The sequence below is a fragment of the Lolium perenne genome, chromosome 3, assembly GCF_019359855.2.
Source record: "Lolium perenne isolate Kyuss_39 chromosome 3, Kyuss_2.0, whole genome shotgun sequence".
Lineage (NCBI taxonomy): Eukaryota > Viridiplantae > Streptophyta > Magnoliopsida > Poales > Poaceae > Lolium > Lolium perenne.
In genome coordinates this window covers 256,758,704-256,783,033 of record NC_067246.2, presented here as the reverse complement: position 1 = coordinate 256,783,033, position 24,330 = coordinate 256,758,704, and the positions used below count along the sequence as shown (strand labels likewise).

Below are 24,330 nucleotides of genomic sequence, written 5' to 3'. Positions count from 1 at the left end.
CGGACTGTGATGTTTTGTAACTGCTACAGCCAATAAAAACAGCCCCATAATTATTGCATGCATAGTGGATGTGAGTTAAGAGAGAGGAAAGGGATCCTGCATGCGGCCATGCAGGAATTTTGATCATGTTCACACTCTCCATACCACCGGCTGCATGTGCTAATTAACTCTAATTAATACAAAATTGTGCCTTATTTGCCTCATTAGCCGGACAACCTGGAAATAAGAATGTGACTTACACTCTAGGACGGAGGGAGTAGTAGATTGTATGAATATATTATATGCCACGTGTGGAGAAGGACACTCTAGATTGTTGGTTGAAGATGAAAATCACGCTAGTCTTGTGTGTGCTCCACACAGACAATTGACTCAACTGCACATGATATAATTACTTGTCTGTCAAACAAGTTGCCCGAAAAATCCAATAGCCAATCTTTGTACTGCATGTGTTGCGCTCAGCAAGTTTTGTCTGTCATTAATTACGTGTTCTAGTGAGAGAATTATCTAATGGTTAGTTAAAATACGTATATACGCCCATTGACCGAACCCCATAGCCAATTCCTCAACTCCATCTGTGTGTACTCAACATATACATTGTTCTGCGTACGTAAGCTGGCTTCCGAGGATATAATACTCCCAGCCCAGGCTCTATAATGAAAATTATTATACCCCAAACTCGCAAGTACAGGTGTCCCTAGTAATCTAACATAGTGCAGCTAGTTTAAGAAGATGCGGCCAATCAACAACACACAGATGGCTCTTAACCAGCCACAAGCTCTCTAGCTTTCTTCAGCAGCGATCAATCGCGGCAATGACCAACGTCGACACCTCGAATGCTACTAAAAGAAGAAAGCGTCTGGTAATACTAGGCCACTAGCCACCGGCTCGCAGCTATCTTATCTCGTCATCATTCACCGTAAGTAGCACACTGATCGCGACTAGCTAGTTAATTAATCGTCGATGAAGTTAACATCAGCAGCATCCTCTTGTTAATCAGGTTGCTTCCTTCGGTTAACCGATAACAGCAGGCATGATCGCGTGTCGTTTAGTGTTACACCAATGGAATGTTGTCACTGTGGAGTAGATCTTTGCCGACCCAAACACACAGTAGGACTCGATCGCGCACTAGAACAGCCGCTAGTGTGCTTCATGTGGAGTAGCCCCAGTCCACCCAAAGCTTCGCCTCCTGCCGCGTGTAAAAATCAGGCCCTCGCTGCGTTCGTAGTGCTGTTCATGGATATTAATGAAGAACTATGCGTCCAAATCAGACTGGTAATATAATGCGTCTACGTTACATTCGTAATCGCATGTTTATCCTTTGTAAAGTTATTGACAGATTGACCAAATTAATCTGCCAGATGTGATTCACATATACGATTGTTTCCATGTGTAATCGCATTGACGCTGGCAAGCTAGTAGACAAACTTCAAACTAGAATGCAGTTGTTGTGATGGATCATAATAATCTGCCATGGTCTATATTTTTAGGGTGTGTCTAGATCTTAATCAACTTAGATTTAACTAGATCTTGGTGATATCGTGTGTATGTGTTAGTTACAACCTAGTTGTAACTCATAGGCTCGAAGCAAATTCAGCGTTCTGGATATTTGTTCTCTCTCACAACCCTGGTTCAACTTAGGAAATCTGAATCGCAACCCACTTTCGTTGCAATTTGGTCGCAGCTGATTTTTTTTTAACAAAGGGGGAAATGTTGAATATAAATACATTGTTTAGCCTATCAGTTTGAACTTTTGGTTTAATTGACTAGTGGAACAATCTTTCATGATATCAGAACCAAGAGGTCTCAAGTTTAAGACCCTGCTCGCGTAGTTTTAAAAACAAAAGTAAAAAGATTCTGCGGCCCTCACCAAACCCACGCTAAGGACTAAAATAGCCTAGACGTGAAGGGAAGTGTTGAATATAAATACGTTTGTCTAGTCTCTTTCCATCAGTTCAAACTTTTGGTTCAATTGGCTAGTGTAGCAATCTTTCAGAAAAATATCTAGATCATTAAATTTGCTTCAACATTTTGCTAGCTTATGAGTTGCGCATGAGTTGCAACTAAATATGATTCCAGACATCTTGCTAGTGACTTCTGTTTTGTCTGCAGCCTTTGTTATTGATTTTTCATGCTGCTCCAAACAGCAATCTTGATAAGAAACAAAGCATTACTTAATCAAGGATGAACAGGGTCGTTAAGCAGCAGCCCATGTCGACCCCTGTCCCTACCCACGTCAGAAGCAACATGCTTTTGCCTTTTAGTCTGGAAGGTGGACGGTCTCTCCGGTCCATCATGGAGCGATACTTTGCATATAAGTACAGCCTACCGCACACTCCGTTCTTGGTACCAAAGAAACCTAGCTGATTCAGCTAGCTACCTTCGAAGTTGCAACCACCTGTCCACTCTCCAACTTCTCTTCATCCATCAAACATACAAACATGCCGAGGGTTCATCCTAACCTGGTTCCCGCCGCGCCGGCCAGCGCCGTCGTCGACCGGGCGGAGGAAGCGCCGACGACGCTGACGGTGTGGCGCAAGTCGCTGCTGTTCGACTGCAAGGGGTTCACTGTGTACGACGCCAAGGGCAACCTGTCCTACCGCGTCGACAGCTACGCGACCGAGAACGGCGACGAGGTCGTCCTCATGGACGCGGCCGGCCGCCCCGCCTTCACCGTCCGCCGCAAGCGGTTTAGCATCCAGGGCGAGCAGTGGCTCGTGTTCGCCGGCGAGGAGACAAGGCGGCCTGTCTACGCCATCCGGCGGAACGGGAGAGGGAAGACCATGGCGAACGTCACGGCTTGCGCCGGAGTGGCTTCGCCGTCGTACGAGGTGGAAGGGTCGTACGCGCGGCGGTGCTGCGTGGTGTACGACGGCGAGAGGCGCGCGGTGGCGGAGGTGAGGCCCAGCCCCAAGGAGGTGGTCGGCACGGACGTGTTCCGCCTGGTCGTGCAGCCTGGCGTCGGCGTGCCGCTCGCCATGGCCGTCGTGGTGGCGCTCGAGCAGATGTTCGCCAGGCCGTCCCTCCTCCGGAGCTGGTCCACCGCGTATTAATTCGTTTTTTTTTGTTTGTGTTTCGATCTAGTCGAGCTAGCTTTTTTTGCCCCTTACACTTGGGGTTGGGTTGAGGTTAGGAATTGTGACGGCGAAAATCGATGGATGGGTCGATCGATGTGTGTGTGGCATGAGAGCAGCTGGCTCTGCTCCGTGATGCCCCCGATTCGCGTCGCATGTACTAGCCATGGCCAACTGAGGTTCTTTGATGCAAGTATGTGTAGTGTGTAGTGTTGATTCGAAATCAGCAAACCTTGAATTTTGTAAGGATGGATGGTATTGTAAATACCCAGAAAAAAAAAGGAATGATACAAGACAATTCTTTTGTATACGTCAACTTGCAAAAAAAAATACTTGCAGATAACATCAGTACATCGGGATCTTGTTGCATAAATTCGTACTAAGTTTTTTTTTCCTCTTTTCCTTTTTGAGAATTATTCCTACATCGTGTGGCTTGCGTGTTTTTGCCATCTTTGCAAACAGATCGACCAGATCATCAAAGAGATACATAAAGAGACATCGACCGTTTCCCGTCTTTTCCTCTATTGTTTCCGAGTTTTTGGTATCTTTGCAAACCGATTGACCAGATTACCAGAACAATCTAGATAGACACATCGTTTCTCGTATTCCCCTCTACTTCTTGTGCTAGATGGAAACATGGAATCATATTTGTGGATTTTGTTATGAATAGGAAAAACAATTTAATTTACAAAATAACATTTGCTATGAATAACACCTTTGATTGCCTTGCTATTATTATGTGTGTTTTGTCATGTGCGCTTAGCAAGATCTTTTTTATTTTAGGTGTAACTAGGAAAGCTTATGTTTCGCATGTAGCTTTGCTGGTGGGGCATTGGTGACTACATTTTGGTAGACATAATATTCTCATGTTATAATTTTGGATATTTACAATTGTCTTGTGTAGTTTAACTTCCGTGTTCCAACCCACGAACAAAGAGTCACTATCAAATATTTCTTAGTACGAATCAAGTAAAAAAGTGGAGCTTCTGGGTGAGAGGATGTGGTAAATAATTAATATTATAATAATAAGGAGATAAATATTAGGGCACCGCTAGGGATCGGCTCCCGATAGGAGGCTTTACATCGGACCAACGTTTGGCCGTACGATCGAAACTTGGATGGACGTCCCCAATGACTCGTTCCGTGGGAGTACTAGATTGCATGCTTCCTGTAACTACTCCGCTGACCATTTCAAAAAAAAGAAACTACTCCGCTGATGGCCTGACGCGATTGCATGCTTCCATAATAACTACTCCGTTGGCGCTAATTACTCCAGCCAGATTTACGTCCACGCGGTAGTACTACTAATTCAACATTCTAAGGGTAATTATGAGTTATTTTCAGATAGTAAATAATAATTACATTTTCGCAGACACGGAAACATATTTGTTTTGCCATGGTAGCACTATTTTCCATTAATAGAAGCATCTTTTTTTCGGGAAAAATAATAATTGTTAGTGTTGTTTTCAATCGAAATATGATAGGTAGTGTTTACTTTTCCTTTACCAATCAAACTGTATTTCCAAAGTTTTTCAATATTGCTTCCGCTTTAAAAAAATCCAATTGTGGTGAATTTTATTTTTAGAGCAACTAAATTTTGATTTCTACTAGAAACATTTTGCTTCGTTTAGATAACCAGATTGCTTCCAATACAACTAGTCATGATTTCCATATAGACATATTTACAGCCTTCAAAAAAATATTCTTGGAACAAAGAAAAGAATGTTTTTGTGTGTATCAATTTGCTTCCAATGAAACAAATGTATATTGCTTCCAAATACTGACAAATATTTCTTCCATCAATATTGCTTGCACAAAAAAGTGTATGCTTCCAATGAAACAATATATGTTTCTAGCATCATTGCTTCGAAAAAAGAACTGAATTGCATCTAAAGAAAATAGTATTAGCTTCTACTAAAATTACATTTTGCTTCGATATACAATACTGAGACATTGGGATGTCATGCTACTCGACCCCAAAACTTAGAAACCGCCCGCTAGGACGATGTATTCTTGAACATGGCACCACTGTGTAGACAAATGTTTTCGAGAAGGAGCGTCAACGAGATCAGATCAACGTCCGTGAACAACGACGGTGTTGATGAAGAATGATGGGGGCTCATCGACTGCCTGCAATCATCGCCTGGTAGAAACAAATATATGTGTGTAAGAGACATATGAAGCATGGATACTCTAAATCAAAACTAGGATCCTATCACAACATATATGATACTTAATTAGGAAGCATGGATTCTCGGAAGCAAAATTGTGTATTATTACAACATATATGATACTGATTGGAAGCATCGATTTTCGGAAGCACCTAATATGGCCGTAGTATAGCCTGATCAGCAATCTATATTGGGAAGCATGTTTCAAACAAAAGCATCCACCGGTTCTATGAACCAGCATGTGCACACAAATTACATCGCCGCAACCACCAGTGACTGATCTATGAAGTAGCAACTAAAATTCCTTTCACAAATAATTACGACAATATATGGATTTTATAAATCTTGTAAAGTGTCGAAATTATAGACAGACTGGGATCAAAGTCAAAAGAAATTACCTACAGCCACACTGTGTAGTCCTTGAATGGATCGAAAGGATGGTTGGGACTAGTTTAAGCACACTCCAGCCGACTGCTCTGGCCGAAGTATTGCCTGGTTGACCCGTCTAAGCCGCCGACCATAAGGCGGCGGGCGCCGGTGGCCAGAGATGCCAAAAGACGGTTCACCACCGGCGGCACGACATGCGTATCAGCGCACGGATCGATCTAGGAAAGCGTAACTATCTCCGGCGGATGGAGGTTTGCGTCACGGCGAGGAAAGCTGATGCGCGGTCGGGCGAGAAGAATTGTGGCGGCGGCGAGGCTAGCAGATAGCGTGGTAGGTGCCGATTTGGGGAGGCGCAGAAGCATTCCAGCCATAATTGTTGGGATGGATTAGGGGAGGTGCTCAATTAGGGGAGTAGTACGTGGGGATGGTCGCTGGCGGAAAAAAAAAATCACCAAAATCTGGGTCCGTTCAATGGAAATGGGATGGACGGTTTTGGAGGGGTCCGTTGATTTGCTTCCAATCGGAATACTATAGATAGTGTTTACCTAAATATTATAATAAATCATTGATGTGACGTTGATAATCTAATATTGCTTTTAAGACAAATAATTGCTTTGTTATACTCTAAATATTAATTGATCATTTTGAGAATATTTAAATATTTGATATATCTCAAGCGATAAAATTTTATATTTTAGTTGTCATATGGACTAATATGTTTTACATTGAACCATATTTTTTAACTTTAATTAAATGTCCATCCCGAAACATTGTGAACCCACCAACGAATCTTAAGATGTATATTGTAGTTTCTTTGTTGAACATTGTAATTGGGTGGTTTAATTGTCTTCGGGCTAAATAATTGGACTCCCTATTTCATATGTGACATTTGTATATGTGAATGTTCTTAACTAAATCTAATGTATTTATAGAAGGTGGCATATCCAAGTTGTATAGTCTAGATTCTATGTATACCTTATGCCACGTGTGGAGGACATTCTAGATTATTGATTGAAGATTCAAATCATCTAATTGTGTTGTGCTCTCACGAACATGTCACGCTTCGTCATCTACCTAAACTATCAAGATCAAACGGAGAAGGTTCAATAGGCGAACTGGCGAAGGATCATAGAGGTCCATTTGGTAATACGAGTGGAGGCCTAGAAGAAGCCCATCACCGCAGCCATGGAAAAACAGTTAAGAGATCGTGCATGCCACCTGAACAAGAGGTTGATTGATTGTAAACTAAATTCAGTTTGCTAGAAACTTTATATTCCTCTTTCATATGGCTTCAGTTGTTGATCCCACTCTCCAAATGTGATGTTGTAAAATTTTATATCCAAATTACCAAATTGTAGAGTGCATTTAGTGAGTGATTCATACGTCCATTTTGCATCACTATTTTATATCATAATTTACTGTTATTCATTGATATATTCCATATTTAGAGATGATACTTATGTTATTTCATCTATTTTGCATGTTTCATGATTATTGGAGAATCGCGCACCGGAGTCAGGATTCTGCTGGAAAAAGCACCGTCAGAATGCAATATTTCAGAAGATCAGCAATTGACGGAAATTACATGGAAAATCTTATTTTTCCAGAAGACGGAGATAGCCAAAAGGAGGAGCCGAGGAGGGCCGCCATGCCCCCCCATAGGCCGGCGCGGGCCCAGGCCTGGCCACGCCGCCTTGTGGGGAGGGGGCCCACAGCCCCCTCTGGCCTCCTCTCCTTCGCGTACTTCTTCGTCCCGAAAACCTAAGCTCCAGAGGATAGTCGCGAAGAGTCACAGCCGCCTCTGCGGGGCGGAAAACACCAGAGAGAAAAGAGCTCTCCGGCAGGCTGAAATCTGCCGGGGAAATTCCCTCCCGGAGGGGGAAATCGACACCATCGTCACCGTCACCGAACTGGACATCATTGGGATCATCATCACCATCATCTCCATCATCATCATCGCCATCTCCACCGCTGCACCTCGTCACCGCTGTAACAATTAGGGTTGAATCTTGATTGTTTGATAGGGGAAACTCTCCTGGTATTGATTTCTACTTGTTATTGATGCTATTGAGTGAAACCATTGAACCAAGGTTTATGTTCAGATTGTTATTCATCATCATATCACCTCTGATCATGTTCCATATGATGTCTCGTGAGTAGTTCGTTTAGTTCTTGAGGACATGGGTGAAGTCTAAATGTTAGTAGTGAATTATGTTGGGTAATATTCAATGGTTTGATATTTAAGTTGTGGTGTTATTCTTCTAGTGGTGTCATGTGAACGTCGACTACATGATACTTCACCTTTATGGGCCTAGGGGAATACATCTTGTACTCGTTTGCCAATTGCGGGGTTGCCGGAGTGACAGAAACCTAAATCCCCGTTGGTATATCGATGTAGGAGGGATAGCAGGATCTCAGAGTTTAAGGTTGTGGTTAGATTTATCTTAATTACTTTCTTGTAGTTGCGGATGCTTGCAAGGGGTATAATCACAAGTATGTATTAGTCCTAGGAAGGGCGGTGCATTAGCATAGGTTCACCCACACAACACTTATCAAAACAATGAAGATTAATCAGCTATATGAAGCGAAAGCACTAGACTAAATTCCCGTGTATCCTCAAGAACGTTTGGTCATTATAAGTAAACAAACCGGCTTGTCCTTTGTGCTAAAAAGGATTGGGCCACTCGCTGCAATTATTTCTCTCGCATTTTACTTACTTGTACTTTATTCATCTGCTATATCAAAACCCCCTGAATACTTGTCTGTGAGAATTTACAGTGAATCCTTCATCGAAACTGCTTGTCAACACCTTCTGCTCCTCGTTGGGTTCGACACTCTTATTTATCGAAAATACTACGATACACCCCCTATACTTGTGGGTCATCAAGACTATTTTCTGGCGCCGTTGCCGGGGAGTGAAGCGCTATTGGTAAGTGGAATTGGTAAGGGAAACTTTAACTGTTTGTGCTGATTTTATTTCTGCCTGCTGCTATAATTCATTATGGAGAGATCTTCTCTTGAATTTTTATTTGGAAAATCTACTACTGCAAAGGTAGTGGATGAGGCGCCAGGTGAGAAAGAGGTTCCATACAAAATACCTATGAAAATTATTGAACGTGTTGTGGATAACCGCTATGAAGGGGATGGAACTGTCCATCCTGGAGATCATTTACTGTTCTTACATGAATTATGCGGTTTATTCAAGTGTGCAGGTATTGCTATGGATGAAGTTAGGAAGAAACTATTCTCTATATCGCTGTCTGGTAAAGCGGCGCATTGGTATAAATTACTGAAGAATGGGGATTCTCTTTATTGGAATGATATTATGCCTCTATTTTATTCTAAATTCTATCCTCCAAGTGAAATTCACAAAGACCGGAACCGCATATATAATTTCTGGCCTCATGATGGAGAGAGTATTGCCCAAGCATGGGGGAGATTGAAGTCTTTAATGCTCAAATGCCCCATTCATGAGCTTCCTGGTAATATTATCATTGATAATTTCTATGCAAGACTTTCTTTTCAAGATAAGACCTTGCTGGATACTTCTTATTCTGGATCATTTACACGCAACAAATAACAGTTTAAAAGGGACCTTCTTGATCGGATTCAGGAGAATACTGAAGGATGGGAGAACGACAAAGATAGAGAGTCAGGTATAAACTATGATTATAATTGCATTGAAGCTTTTATGGATACTGATAAATTTCGTAATATGAGTGCTACTTATGGTCTTGATTCTCAAGTCGTTGCAAATCTTTATAAAGCTTTTGCCTCTCATTTTGAATTGCCTAGGAAGAATTTTGACAAGTATCATGAACCGTATAAAGATAAAATCGATCCATCTATAAATAAATGTGTTGTAATTGAAACTGTTGATCATGTTCTTTCTGAAGCTTATATTGAAAAAACTCCGTTCCCTGCTAAAATGAAGGAGTATTCTGTTATAAATAGTGCGGTTAATAAAAGTGCAAAGAAACCTATAGAACCTGAAGAGTAAATAAAGGTTGAACCTGCTATTGCAATAGTTAAAGATCTTGTGACTGAAAATGTGGAAGATGGTCATATTATTTTCTGTGAAGATGCTTCTAATATTGTTTCGCATCCTAATAAGTCTAGGAAAACCAGTGTTCCTATGCTCTCTGTTAGAATTGGTGATCATTGCTATTATGGTTTATGTGATATTGGTGCAAGTATTAGTGCCATTCCTTATGAGCTTTACACGGAGATTATGCATGAAATTGGTTCTTGTGAACTTGAAGATATTGATGTGGTTATTCGGCTATCTAATAGAGAAACTATCTCTCCAATTGGTATTGTTCGAGATGTGGAAGTTCTATGTGGTAAGATTAAATATCCTGCTGACTTTTTGGTACTTGGTTCTGCTGCTAGTAAGTCTTGTCCTATTATTTTTGGTAGACCTTTTCTAAATACTCGTGGAGCTATTATAGATTGCAAGAAAGAGAAAATTGTGACTAAATTTGCTGGTGAATCTTATAAGTTTAATTTCTCTAAATTTGCCAAAACTCCTTATAAAGCTGATTTGCCTAATAATGATTTTAGAGTTGAACAGTGTGCATCTATTGCTCTTGCTCCTAATAATCCTCTGCAGCAACATTTGGAGGATAGTGAGAGTGAAGTCTTTAGGGAAGAAAGAAATGAGCTTGATGAAATTTTCCTTCGTCAACATATTCTCAAACATGATTTACCGGTAGAAGATCTAGGTACAACACCACCACCAAAGGAAGATCCTGTTTTTGATTTAAAACCATTGCCTGATAATCTTAAATATGCTCATATTGATGATAAGAAAATATATCCTGTTATTATTAGTTCTAAGCTTTCAGAGTTTGAGGAAGAAAGGTTATTGGAAATATGGAAGAAACACCGAGGAGCTATTGGCTACACTCTTTATGACTTGAAGGGGATTTCTCCCTCTATTTGCCAACATGCCATTAATATGGAAGATGATGCAAAGCCTGTTGTTGAACATCAGCGTCGTCTAATTCTTAAGATGAAGGATGTGGTAAGGAATGAGGTATTAAAACTTCTTGAAGCTGGTATTATATATCCTATTGCTGATAGTAGATGGGTTAGTCCTGTGCATTGTGTTCCTAAGAAAGGAGGAATAACTGCTGTGCCTAATGATAATGATGAGCTCATCCCTCAAAGAGTAGTTGTAGGGTATAGAATGTGCATTGATTATCGAAAAGTTAATAAAGTTACTAAGAAAGATCATTACCCTTTGCCTTTTATTGATCAAATGTTAGAAAGGTTGTCTAAAAATACTCATTTTTGCTTTCTTGATGGTTATTCTGGGTTTTCACAAATTGCTGTTAAAACTAAAGATCAAGAGAAAACCACTTTCACTTGTCCCTATGGAACTTATGCTTATAGACGTATGCCTTTTGGTTTATGTAATGCTCCTGCTACTTTTCAAAGATGCATGTCTGCTATTTTTCATGGCTTTTGCGAGAATATTGTAGAGGTATTCATGGATGATTTTTCTGTCTATGGGAATTCTTTTGATAATTGCTTGCGAAACCTTGATAAAGTTTTGCAGAGATGTGAAGAAACTAACCTTGTTCTTAATTGGGAGAAATGCCACTTTATGGTTAATGAAGGAATTGTATTGGGACATAAAATTTCCGAGAAAGGTATTGAAGTTGATAGAGCTAAAGTTGAAGCAATTGAGAAGATGCCCTATCCAAGGGATGTTAAAGGTATTCGTAGTGTTCTTGGTCATGCTGGGTTTTATAGGAGATTTATTAAAGACTTTTCTAAGATTTCAAAGCCTCTTACTAATCTTCTTCAAAAAGATGTACCTTTTGTTTTTGATGATGATTGTAAGGAAGCTTTTGAAACTCTAAAGAAAGCCTTAACAACTGCTCCTATAGTTGAACCTCCTGATTGGAACTTACCATTTGAAATTATGTGTGATGCTAGTGATTTTGCTGTAGGCGCTGTTCTTGGACAGCGAGTAGATAAAAACTTGAATGTTATTCATTATGCTAGTAAAACTCTTGATGCTTCTCAAAGAAATTATGCTACAACTGAAAAAGAATTATTAGCTGTAGTTTTTGCTTGTGACAAGTTTAGACCTTATATTGTTGATTCAAAAGTTACAATTCATATTGATCATGCTGCAATTAGGTACCTAATGCAACAGAAAGATGCTAAGCCAAGGCTTATTAGATGGGTGCTTTTGTTGCAAGAATTTGATTTGCATATTATAGATAGGAAAGGTGCTGATAATCCTGTTGCTGATAATTTGTCTAGATTGGAATATATTGCTTATGATCCTGTTCCTGTTAATGATAGTTTTCCAAATGAACAATTGGCTGTAATAAAGGTGAGCTCGCGAGATAGTCCTTGGTATGCTGATTATGCTAACTTTATTGTTTCCAAGTACTTGCCTCCAACCTTTTCAGCTCAGCAAAGGAGAAAATTCTTTTATGACTTGAGGCATTATTTTTGGGATGACCCACACTTATATAAAGAAGGAGTGGATGGTATTCTGCGAAGATGTGTTCCCGAATATGAACAAGAAGAGATATTGAGTAAGTGTCATGGTAGTGCTTATGAAGGACATCACGCCGGAGATAGAACCGCGCAAAAGGTTCTACAATCAGGTTTTTATTGGCCAACTCTCTTCAAAGATGCAAGGAAGTTTATTTTATCTTGTGATGAATGTCAAAGGGTTGGTAATATCTCTGGACGCAATGAAATGCCTATGAATTATACTCTTGTTATTGAACCATTCGATTGTTGGGGATTTGACTTCATGGGACCTTTCCCCTCTTCAGAAGGTAACACTCATATACTTGTTGTTGTTGATTATGTTACTAAATGGGTGGAAGCCATACCCACAAAAAGTGCTGATGGTGAGACCTCTTTAAGAATGCTTTTAGATATTATTTTTCCTAGATTTGGAGTTCCTAGATATCTCATGACTGATGGAGGTTCTCATTTTATTCATGGTGGTTTTAGAAAAACTCTTTCTAAATATGGTATTAATCATAGAATTGCTTCCGCTTATCATCCTCAAACTAGTGGGCAAGTAGAATTATCAAATAGAGAGATTAAATCTATCTTGCAAAAGACTGTTAATAAATCTAGAAAGAATCGGGCTAGTAAATTGAAGGAAGCACTATGGGCTTATAGAACTGCTTATAAAAATCCCATGGGTATGTCACCGTATAAAATGGTATATGGAAAAGCTTGTCATTTACCTTTAGAACTAGAGCACAAAGCTTATTGGGCTGTAAGAGAACTAAATAAAGATCCTAAACTAGCCGGTAAGAAGAGATTGCTACAATTGAGTTCTCTAGATGAATGGAGAAGTGAAGCTTATGAAAATGCTAAACTCTTTAAAGAGAAAGTTAAGAAATGGCATGATAGAAGAATTATTAAAAGAGAATTTAATGTTGGGGATAAAGTCATATTGTATCGGTCTCGTCTCAGATTTTTTGCAGGGAAATTGCTCTCAAAATGGGAAGGACCATATGTCATTGTGGAGGTGTATCGTTCAGGGGCAATTAAAATTAGTTCTCTGCAAGGCGATGCCACACAAGTGGTGAATGGACAAAGACTCAAGCATTATATCTCTGGAGATTCTTATAACGAAGATGTTGATGTTATTCGAGTGGTAACTCCGGAAGCTTTCATCAAAGGTCAAATTGACAGTTCTGCTGAGTTCGACTTTGAATAGGTAACAGTACTGGTAATAAAAAGTCCGTGTTTAACTTTCCGAACAATGTTTTTGCTATTTTTTGGAAAATATGAAAAATTACGAGATCGAAACGGAGTGGAGGAGACGCACGACGGCGTGCCCCCATAGGCCGGCGCGGGCCCCAGCCTGGCCGCGCCGCCCTATGAGGAGGGCCCCTCGTTGCTCCTTTCCGACTCTAGTTCGACCTGGTACTTTCCTTCTGTCGTAAAAATTTCTTCTATATAATCCCCCGGACCCCTGGAGGTCCGTATATCGTTTTCTCGACGTGTTTTGTTTCGAGCTGTTTTCTGTCAGGATCTATTTTCGATCTAGAAGCACCATGGTCTCCAACAACAAGGGCAAGGGGCTTTCGGAGGAAGAAGTGAAGAAGATGTCGTCAAAACAAGAGCAACAAGCTGTTGGGAGTAAGCAAATCTTGGTGGGATCTGTTGACACTCGACGTTCTTTTTCTCATAACTTGCAGGGACCCTTACCGCCTGCTCCTAGCCTCGACTCTTTCCCTGTTTTGGAAGAAGCTTTACGGGTCACCGATGAGTTTTGTGATCAATACCGTGCTCTGAGAAGGGAAGTGGAGATACTTCAGGAGGAGAATCACCGACTTCGAAGAATGCTAGAGCGGTTCCTCACTCCCATCGAGGTTGTCCCATCATCAACACCACCGCCAAAGGAGTAATTCATCATCGGTATTGGCATCCCCTTGGTTTGTTCCAAGCTTGGGGGAGTGCCGCGGTATCACATCATCACTATCTTTTACTTTTTACTGTCAAGTAGTGTCATATCATGAGTAGGGAAGTTATCATATAAGATGGGTTGCAGTGTGGAAGTATCTCTCTTTAGTTGGTTGTCTATGTATCCCTTTGTGTGATTTATCGTTATGGAATATTAATGAGAAGTCTTATCATTTACATATTGCACATCTTATTTTAGTTTGCAATCTCTATTATATGATTGATCTTGTTGTTAGTATTGGTATCACTTTGGGAGCATTGAGTAAATCTATTTGGTTTTGGCAAACTTAGCATTGGTCAATAGCAACAACACTTTGAGGTTTAAGTAGAAAAGAGAAATACATCCAGATATGTTATTTCATTGTCTTTCTTTCTTGTTAGCTCTTAGCTTATTATTCTGAAGTTAAAATTGTTTGTGCTTACAAGGAAGATGCATGATTGTTTCTATCACATGTATATTTGTTTGTTTCCCTCAACTCTTATGCTTGCTAATCAACCTTGCTAGCCAAAGACCTGTACTGAGAGGGAATGCTTCTCGTGCATCCAAACCTTAACCCAAAACCTATGCCATCAGTGTCCACCATAACTACCTACTATGTGGTATTTCCTGCCATTCCAAGTAAATACTTCATGTGCTACCTTTAAACAATTCAAAATTTATCATCCCTTATTTGTGAAAATGTTTTATAGCTCATGAGGAAGTATGTGGTGTTTTATCTTTCAATCTTGTTGGGCAACTTTCACCAATGGACTAGTGGCTTCATCCGCTTATCCAATAATTTTGCAAAAAGAGCTGGCAATGGGGTTGCCAGCCCCAATTAATTAACCTTCATAATTTTGCAAATAGACACTCCTCCATGGTATGAGATTGTTGGAAGGCACCCGAGGATTCGGTTAGCCATGGTTTGAGAAAGCAAAGGTTGGGAGGAGTGTCGTCTCTAAATAAAACTAAAATAAAAAGACACTCCTTCATGGTATGTGAATGATTGGAAGGCACCCGAGGATTCGGTTAGCCATGGCTTGTGAAAGCAAAAGGTTGGAAGGAGTGTCACCCAAAAATAAAAGTTTCATGGGAGCCGCTCTTTGGAAGTCTGTCTGGCAAGGGGGTTAGAGTACCCACTACCATTCGTTGACAACAACAAACACCTCTCAAAATTTTACTTTTATGCTCTCTATATGATTTCAAAACTGAAAAAGCTCTAGCACATGATTTAATCCCTGCTTCCCTCTGCGAAGGGCCTATCTTTTACTTTATGTTGAGTCAGTAAACCTATTTCCCTCCATCTTAAGCAAGCAATTGAGTTGTTGTGATCAAACCATTTATATTGTGATCTGCTTAATCATGCCTTTTACTCTTCCTTGTTTAGTACAAGTTTTATCTGAATGAATATAGCTTTGAAAGTTATCAATGATTATGAGGAGATTATTATGATTGAGTATGCAAGTTGTGCCATATAAGCTTTAACATAAGAGCGCTGCTCAACAGATAAGTACAATCTGTTAATTGTTCTCTGACCAAGAACGAAGTTTGCCATCACCAATTATGATTTCTTATGCACCTTTATTTGTGATTACTTTCTACTTGTTTCAAGTTGAATTATATGAGGAAGTTGTTCACTAGAATGTCTTGTGTGAATTAATATGATGCTTCTTGTCCGTATTTGGTTTATCAACTCTTCACTCCATAAACATGTGGTCTTGTTTACCGAGTTCAGTTTCGCTTGGGGACAAGCGAAGTCTAAGCTTGGGGGGAGTTGATACGTCCATTTTGCATCACTATTTTATATCATAATTTACTGTTATTCATTGATATATTTCATATTTAGAGATGATACTTATGTTATTTCATCTATTTTGCATGTTTCATGATTATTGGATAATCGCGCACCGGAGTCAGGATTCTGCTGGAAAAAGCACCGTCAGAATGCAATATTTCGGAAGATCAGCAATTGACGGAAATTACATGGAAAATCTTATTTTTCCAGAAGACGGAGATAGCCAAAAGGAGGAGCCGAGGAGGGCCGCCATGGCCCCCCCATAGGCCGGCGCGGGCCCAGGCCTGGCCGCGCCGCGCCGCCTTGTGGGGAGGGGGCCCACAGCCCCCTCTGGCCTCCTCTCCTTCGCGTACATCTTCGTCCCGAAAACCTAAGCTCCAGAGGATAGTCGCGAAGAGTCACAGCCGCCTCTGCGGGGCGGAAAACACCAGAGAGAAAAGAGCTCTCCGGCAGGCTTAAATCTGCTGGGGAAATTCCCTCCCGGAGGGGGAAATCGACGCTATCGTCACCGTCACCGAGCTGGACATCATTGGGATCATCATCACCATCTTCTCCATCATCATCACCGCCATCTCCACCGCTGCACCTCGTCACCGCTGTAACAATTAGGGTTGAATCTTGATTGTTTGATAGGGAAACTCTCCCGGTATTGATTTCTACTTGTTATTGATGCTATTGAGTGAAACCATTGAACCAAGGTTTATGTTCAGATTGTTATTCATCATCATATCACCTCTGATCATGTTCCATATGATGTCTCGTGAGTAGTTCGTTTAGTTCTTGAGGACATGGGTGAAGTCTAAATGTTAGTAGTGAATTATGTTGGGTAATATTCAATGGTTTGATATTTAAGTTGTGGTGTTATTCTTCTAGTGGTGTCATGTGAACGTCGACTACATGAGTCTTCACCTTTATGGGCCTAGGGGAATACATCTTGTACTCGTTTGCCAATTGCGGGGTTGCCGGATGATACGTCCAAAACGTATCTACTTTCCCGAACACTTTTGCTATTGTTTTGCCTCTAATTTGTGTGTTTTGGATACAACTAACACGGACTAACGCTGTTTTCAGAAGCTATGGTGTCTCGTTTTTGTGCAGAAATCCAACTTTCAGGAAAATCCTCGGAATTTACGCGGAAGGTCCTATTTTCCCAGAATATTGGCGAAGCCAGAAGGGCAAGCCAGGTGGGGGCCCGAGGGCCCCACACACTAGGCCGGCGCGGCCCAGGAGGGGCCTGCGCGGCCCTAGTGTGTGGCGGCCTTGGTCGGCCCCCGACGCCCTCCTTCGGACTACTTATTGCCTTCGACCTAAAAACGCACGGGGAGAAGTCAAAGTCGCCAGAAACCCTCCAGAACGCCGCCACATCGCGAAACTCCGTCTCAGGAGCCAGAAGTCTCCGTTCTGGCACTCCGCCAGGATGGGGAATTGGAGGAGATCATCGCCATCATCACCACCGACGCCTCTTCATCAACCAGCCATGTTTCCCCCATTCATGTGTGAGTAATTCCCCCGCTGTAGGCCGAAGGGGATGGTAGGGATTGGATGAGATTGGTCATGTAATAGCATAAGATTGTTAGGGCATAGTGCCTAGTGTCCGTAATTGGTACTTTGATGATATTGTTGCAACTTGTTATGCTTAATGCTTGTCACTAGGGCCCGAGTGCCATGATCTCAGATCTGAACATGTTATTGTTTCATCATGATATTCATTGTTTATGATCTTACCTGCAAGTTGTATACACATGTCGCTGTCCGGAACCAATGGCCCCGAAGTGACAGAAATCGGGACAACCGGAGGGGGTGGTAGTGATGTGAGGATCACATGTGTTCACGGAGTGTTAATGCTTTGCTCCGGTACTCTATTAAAAGGAGTACCTTAATATCCAGTAGATTCCCTTGAGGCCCGGCTGCCACCGGCTGGTAGGACAAAAGATGTTGTGCAAGTTTCTCATTGCGAGCACGTACGACTATATATGGAACACATGCCTATTGATTGCTTTGTACTTGGACACCGTTTTATTATTATCTGCAAATGCCCTGCTATGATTGTTACATGAGTTTCTCTCATCCATGCAACGCCCGTCATCCGTCCCTGTGCCTACAGTATTTTAATCCTGCTGTTTACTATAATTACTACTGCTGTCTTTGTTACTCTGCTGCTGTTATTTAACTACTGCTACTGCTATAAAACTGTTACTACTGATAAACTCTTGCGAGCAAGTCTGTTTCCAGGTGCAGCTGAATTGACAACTCCGCTGTTAAGGCTTTCAAGTATTCTTTGTCTCCCCTTGTGTCGAATCAATAAATTGGGATTTACTTCCCGCGAAGACTGCTGCGATCCCCTATACTTGTGGGTTATCAAGACTGTTTTCTGGCGCCGTTGCCGGGGAACATAGCTTTATTTGGAAGTTCACTTGGATTGATATTGTTCGCTGCAAATTCTCCATCATGGGTAAAACTCGCGATCCTAAAGTCGCCATATTACCATCCACTACAAGAAAATGTACAACTCTGAGTACCTCTGCTACACTTGATTCACCATCTTTGATAAGTCAACCTGTTTCACCGCCGCAAGCTTCACTTGCTGGTACTTCTGCTGAATCTGAAAATTCTCATAATATTGATAATGTTTCTGCTGTGCTTGATGATAGTGGTTCATTGGGATCCTTTCTAGATGCTACAATTGCTAGGTCTAGACAAATTGAAAATGCTGAAACTCCTAATGAAAATGCTACTACACCTGTTAATTCACCTGAACTTGATTATTCTAGTGATGATCCTGATGAAGATTATGTGGAGCTTAATGATGATTTTATTAATAGATGCAATGCTACTGCTGATGCAAGAAAAATAAAAAAGTTTCTCACACAATATACTGTTAGACATAAGTTATCTCATGATCCTGAATTTGCCACATCTCCTATATGCATTAAGGATAAAGATTATGATTTTTCTCTTGATCTATCTCATATAGCTATTGTAGAGAAAACACCCTTTTGTGGTACTGAAAAAGAAAGTGCTGTAGAACACATGATTGAACTTTCTTCTATGAGTAGCTTGTTTTCTGATGATGTCAAGATGCGTACTTACTTTTTCGCTAAAAAATTTCCTTTCTCATTGAAGGATGATGCTAAAACTTGGTATAATAATTTGCCTCCTGGTTCTATTAAAAGTCCAACTGATCTGCGTGATGTTTTCTTTCGAAAGTACTTTCCTGCTAGTGCTCAACATATTGCTTTACAAAAATTTTATAGATTTGACCAGGGAGATGAAGAGAAATTGCCTGAGGCTTGGGCAAGATTTTGTTCTCTTATCAGAGCTCGACCTGGACATGATTTAGAAAAGAATGATCTACTTGATATATTTTATAGTGGACTAACCATTGAGTCTAGAGCATATTTGGATAGTTGTGCTGGTTGTGTTTTCAGGAAAAGAACTCCAGACGAAGCTGAAGAATTATTGGCTAAAATAAGCCGGAATCATGATGATTGGAATACACCTGAACCAACTCCAACGCCAATATTGAAGAAGAGGGGTTTAATTGAATTGAATGATGAAGATATGAGGGAAGCTAAGAAGTCTCTCAAGGAGAAAGGTATTAAATCCGAAGATGTGAAGAATCTACCTCCCATAGAAGATATATGTGAGATAATTCCCCCTTCATCCATGATCGAGGTAAACTCCCTTCAACGCTTTACTAGGGAAGATATTCCATATTCGAAACCTCCTGCGCAATGCTTAGATGAGTTTGATAATTATATTGTTAAACAAGAAAATTTTAATATGAGAGTAGAGAATCATCTAATGGAAAATTCTCAAGCTATTAGCAATTTGCATGATATTGTGGAGAGAACCTCCAATGATGTTAAGATGCTTGTTAAACATTTTCAAATGGTTCAAACTCAAATTGATCAACTCACTAAAGTTCAAAATGACTTGTTAAAAAATAATTCTAAAGAGAAACATGCTTATGAAGTAACAACTAGAGGTGGTGTCTCTACCCAGGATCCTCTATATCCTGAAGGGCATCCCAAAAGAATTGAACAAGAATCTCAACGAATTGAACCTAGTGCTCCTTCTAAGAAGAAGAAGAAGAAACATAATAATGTTGTAGAATCCTCTGAACCCGTTAATGATCCTAATAGTATTTCTGTTTCCGATGCTGAAACTGAAAGTGGTAATGAACATAATAATGATAATGATAATGATAAGAATGATGCTTCTGATAAAGAAGAGGTTGAAGATGAACCTGACAAGCATGATAAAAATAAAAAAGTATACTAAAGAAGATTTTATTGCTAAGAAACATGGTAATGAAAGAGAACCTTGGGTGCAAAAGCAAATGCCTTTTCCTGCTAAGAAACTAAAATCAAAGGAAGAAGAACACTATAGTAAATTTTGTGATTGGATGAAACCTTTATTCTTGCAAATCCCTTTGACTGATGCTATTAAATTGCCTCCTTATTCAAAGTATATGAAAGATATTGTTACTAACAAAAGGAAAATCCCCAATGAGGAGATTTCCACTATGCTTGCTAATTACTCATTCAATGGCAAAGTTCCAAAGAAGTTGGGCGACCCAGGTATACCTACTATTCCTTGTTCTATTAAGAATAATTATGTTAAAACTACTCTATGTGACTTGGGAGCCGGTGTTAGTGTTATGCCTTTTTCTCTTTATAAGAGACTTTACTTAGATAAGTTGATACCTACTGATATATCTTTGCAAATGGCTGATAAATCTACTGCTATTCATGTTGGTATATGTGAGGATGTTCCTGTTCAAGTTACTAATAACTGCTTGATATTAACTGATTTTGTTGTGTTGGAAATGCCGGAAGATGATAATATGTCTATTATTCTTGGGAGACCTTTTCTTAACACCGCAGGGGCTGTTATTGATTGCAATAAAGGAAAGGTTACTTTCAATGTTGATGATAAGGAGCATACCGTCTATTTCCCCAAGAGGATTGATAAAGTATGTGGAGTCAATACTATTTCTAATGTGAGAACTATCAAAATTGGAACTATTGATTGTCCTATATATGAGCCTAAAGAAGGTTATCAAAGTCTTATGATTGGATCCATATCAATACAATTCAAGGTAACATGATTGATTTGAGGTTTATTTCTTCTTATGCTATGTAAAATTTATTTGGTGGCAAGACTTGATCAACCTTGTTAACAAATACTTTTTATATGCATAGAGGAGGTAAACAACATTTCTTTCTTCTTCCACTTGTCCTACTTGCTGTAGCACTTTTGTTTTGCAAAGTTCCTTAGTTAAATAGAGATTTCAAAAAAAAAATCCTGGCCAGTAATAATAAATTTAATACCCAGAAATGTGCATTTTTCAAAGTTTTCAAAAATTCACAAAAATTATACCGTTGGTCCTATTTTTCGAAAATGCACCTGGGAGCACCTGGGGATGACCATTGGGGCACCCCAGGGTGGCACCCCATAGGCCGGCGCGGCCAGCAAGGGGGGCGCGCCACCCTTGCGTGTGGGTCCCCCTTTGCCCCACTTTAGCATCTCTTCCTCCCAGACTCTTCTCTCTCCCGAAAAAATCGATACCAGCTTTCTCTCACTCGCGTTTTTGCTCAAGAGCTCAGGATTTTTCGATCTCTTTGCTCAGCCCAGATTTCTGTCTGAAATTTGGCACATTTGCTCTCCGTTATGTGACTCCTCCGATTATCCAAGTAGAATTTTGTTTGGTTGAGTATATCTTGAATATTTTGCTGCAGTAGGTAACATGTTTAGTGAGCTTGCATGCTTGTTCTAAGTTGTATAAACTAGTTTTGATGCATGATTAGTACTCTAGCAAGTTCCTATAGTAGTTCCCCTTGATTATATGTCACCAAATCAAATTTTATATTGTTTGTTGAAAAATTTCAGAGAAGGAAGATGGATAATTTTAACTTTGGAGAAGTGTTTCAGAGAGAGACAACCAGCACCGGAAGGCCCTCTAGGACCGCCACCCGATTCAGGCGATCCTACAATGAGGATGTCATCGCACCAAGCTTCGCGCCCGAAGAAGACAATGGGGCTCCTAATGCTTCATCTTTCCCATGTTATGATTTTCTGAATAATGCAGGGTTGTTGGATGATTTCTTCACCCTCGTCAACAGGGCGGGTTTAGCCGCCTATGTGGGAGATGAAAGGGAGCAATACTACATGCTCACCAAAATCTTCGTCGAGAGCTTCAAGTTCCACAACAAGCACTATGGCCCGACAGTTGCATTCAAGATTTATGGTAATCCTATTACTATGGAATTGGAAGAATTTTGTGTTGCATTGGGTATTGCCCCTGTAGGTACATCAAGGAAGATTGATGACAACCCCCGGGTCTTGTTGGAGCTTTATCGAGGGATCGCTAATGATGATTGTCGCACCATTCAGCGTGGCAAGATAAGAAACATCCAACTCCCCGCCATTAAGTATTTCCCCTATTACATTGCTACTAGCATTCTTGGTAGGGAGAACACTAGCAATATTTCTAGCTACCATCTTGCTTTCTTGATTGCTGCACTTACTGGATAGACACCTTATCATCTAGGTTCTCTTATTGCTCGCCGCTTGTCTAACAGGGGGCCTATTTTTGGAGGAACTATTGCATTGCGCATTTTAACACATTTACAACTTCCTCTTGACTCTAATGATGTGCCATTAACTCCTAGGAGGCTTGATATTGCTGCAATGAAGAGCCATCATTTTGTTACCGCTGATTCCACTTCAGATAATTTGGTCTATAGAATGTTGTTTGCTGACGGGGATGAGAAGGAAATTCCCTTGCCCCAGACAGATTTGTTCAGTATTGACAGGAAACCATGGTCGCGCTCTAAGGAGGAGGTGGATGAGAAACTGAAGATACAAGGCTTCCGCCAGCAGCATGACTCCGAGGACGCCGAGCCCTCCTACGACTACACCGTCACGTATCCGGGTGCTTCTTCTAGCACATACCCGGAATATGATCCATCTTCGTCGTACTACGGAGATGCTACTTCATGGGCACCATGGGATTGAACTCCACTTAGGCCAAAAGCCTAAGCTTGGGGGAGGTATACCTGCATCACTCATTCTTTGCATATTATGGTTGCTGGATACTTGTATATACGTGTTTAGTTTCTTTGAGTGGTTTTCTAATGAGAGGAAGATGATATTTGGGGAAGTGCTGCCTGAAAACAGATTCTGGACTGTTACCGAAAAAATTCTCAAAAATAGCCAGAACGATATTTTGCGAAGCCAATTTTTGTGCATGTTCCCCAGGTTGTTATCTAACTTTCATTAGTTGAACACTTTTCTATTTGAGCAGTGGAAGAATTTCTTAAAAATCGAGTACTGTACTGCTGTCAAGTTTGACGAATTTCTGCTGCTTTGTGTTTATGTGACTCTTCTAGTTTGCCATTTCTTGTTTTTGCTTTGTTTCTTTCCTAAAACACAAAAAGACCAAAAATATTTCTGTTCTTTCTCTCCATCATTTGTTTACTTTGGTTTCTTGCATTTATTTTGCTATCGTTGGTTTGCTATAAGAAAATCCAAAAAGATTTTGCTTTGTTTGCTTGTTTCCTTTTGTTCTTGTTTCCAATTCGAAAACTCCAAAAATATTTGCTGTTTTTCTTTGGTTTGTAAAGTTCATCTTGAGTTCAATGGTCTTCGGTGGCTGGAGCGTGGTTTTCATTTCATATTATCCAAGCTACACAAGTGAAAGGCAATAATGACGATCTACGACAATTGGATTGTGGTGAGAGGCTGGTATGAACTCTATTTGTTTTAATTTTTGTACATATACTCATCCATGTGAGCATGCTTAGTTGGTTCATGTGAGGTATATGTCATTTGAGAAAGTCTAGTAGTTCATGATCTCTCATGTTTAGCTCCAATTTATTAATATGAGTAGCATGTCATGGATGTTTGCTTGCATTGTTTTATTCATAAGTAGGTATGGCATTGTGGTATCCTCCTCTGAATAATTCATTTATATCGACTTGGCACATACTCACGCATGCATATGACTGAACAAAAGTCAATTAAGCCTCGATGATTTACATTGCTTCAGAGTTCTTGTATCACTTTTATGCCTCCGTTAATTTATTTTGCCGCAAGCATGATTATGACAGTGACTGCTCTCTTGATTTGTCGCTCCCCAGTCTATTGCTAGCCTTCACTTGTACTGAGCGGGAACGCTGCTCGTGCTTCCAAACACCTGAAAACCAAGTTGTTCCTAAGTGTCCACCATAAATACCTATGCATGGCATTTCAAACCATTCCAAGTAAATTCTCATGCGCTACCTTTAAAACCTTCAAAATGCTTCTCAATTTGAGTTTATGTTTCATAGCTCATGAGGAAGTATGTGGTGTTTAACTTTCAACCTTGTCATTTACTCTTGACGGACTTTCATTATGGACTAGTGGCACATCCTCTTATCCGATAATTTTGCAAAAAGAGCTGGCAATGGGATTCCCAGT

The 24,330-nt window shown here is 40.4% G+C and overlaps 1 protein-coding gene across 1 annotated transcript; it reads left to right on the top strand.

Moving 5' to 3' along the window:
- The first annotated feature begins 2,341 nt into the window (after window positions 1-2,341).
- On the top strand, window positions 2,342-3,364 carry LOC127344819 (protein LURP-one-related 8). Its single transcript, XM_051371153.2, has one exon. The coding sequence runs from the start codon at window positions 2,439-2,441 to the stop codon at window positions 3,048-3,050; it is 612 nt and encodes a 203-aa protein (XP_051227113.1). The 5' UTR covers window positions 2,342-2,438; the 3' UTR covers window positions 3,051-3,364.
- The last annotated feature ends 20,966 nt before the right edge of the window (window positions 3,365-24,330 follow it).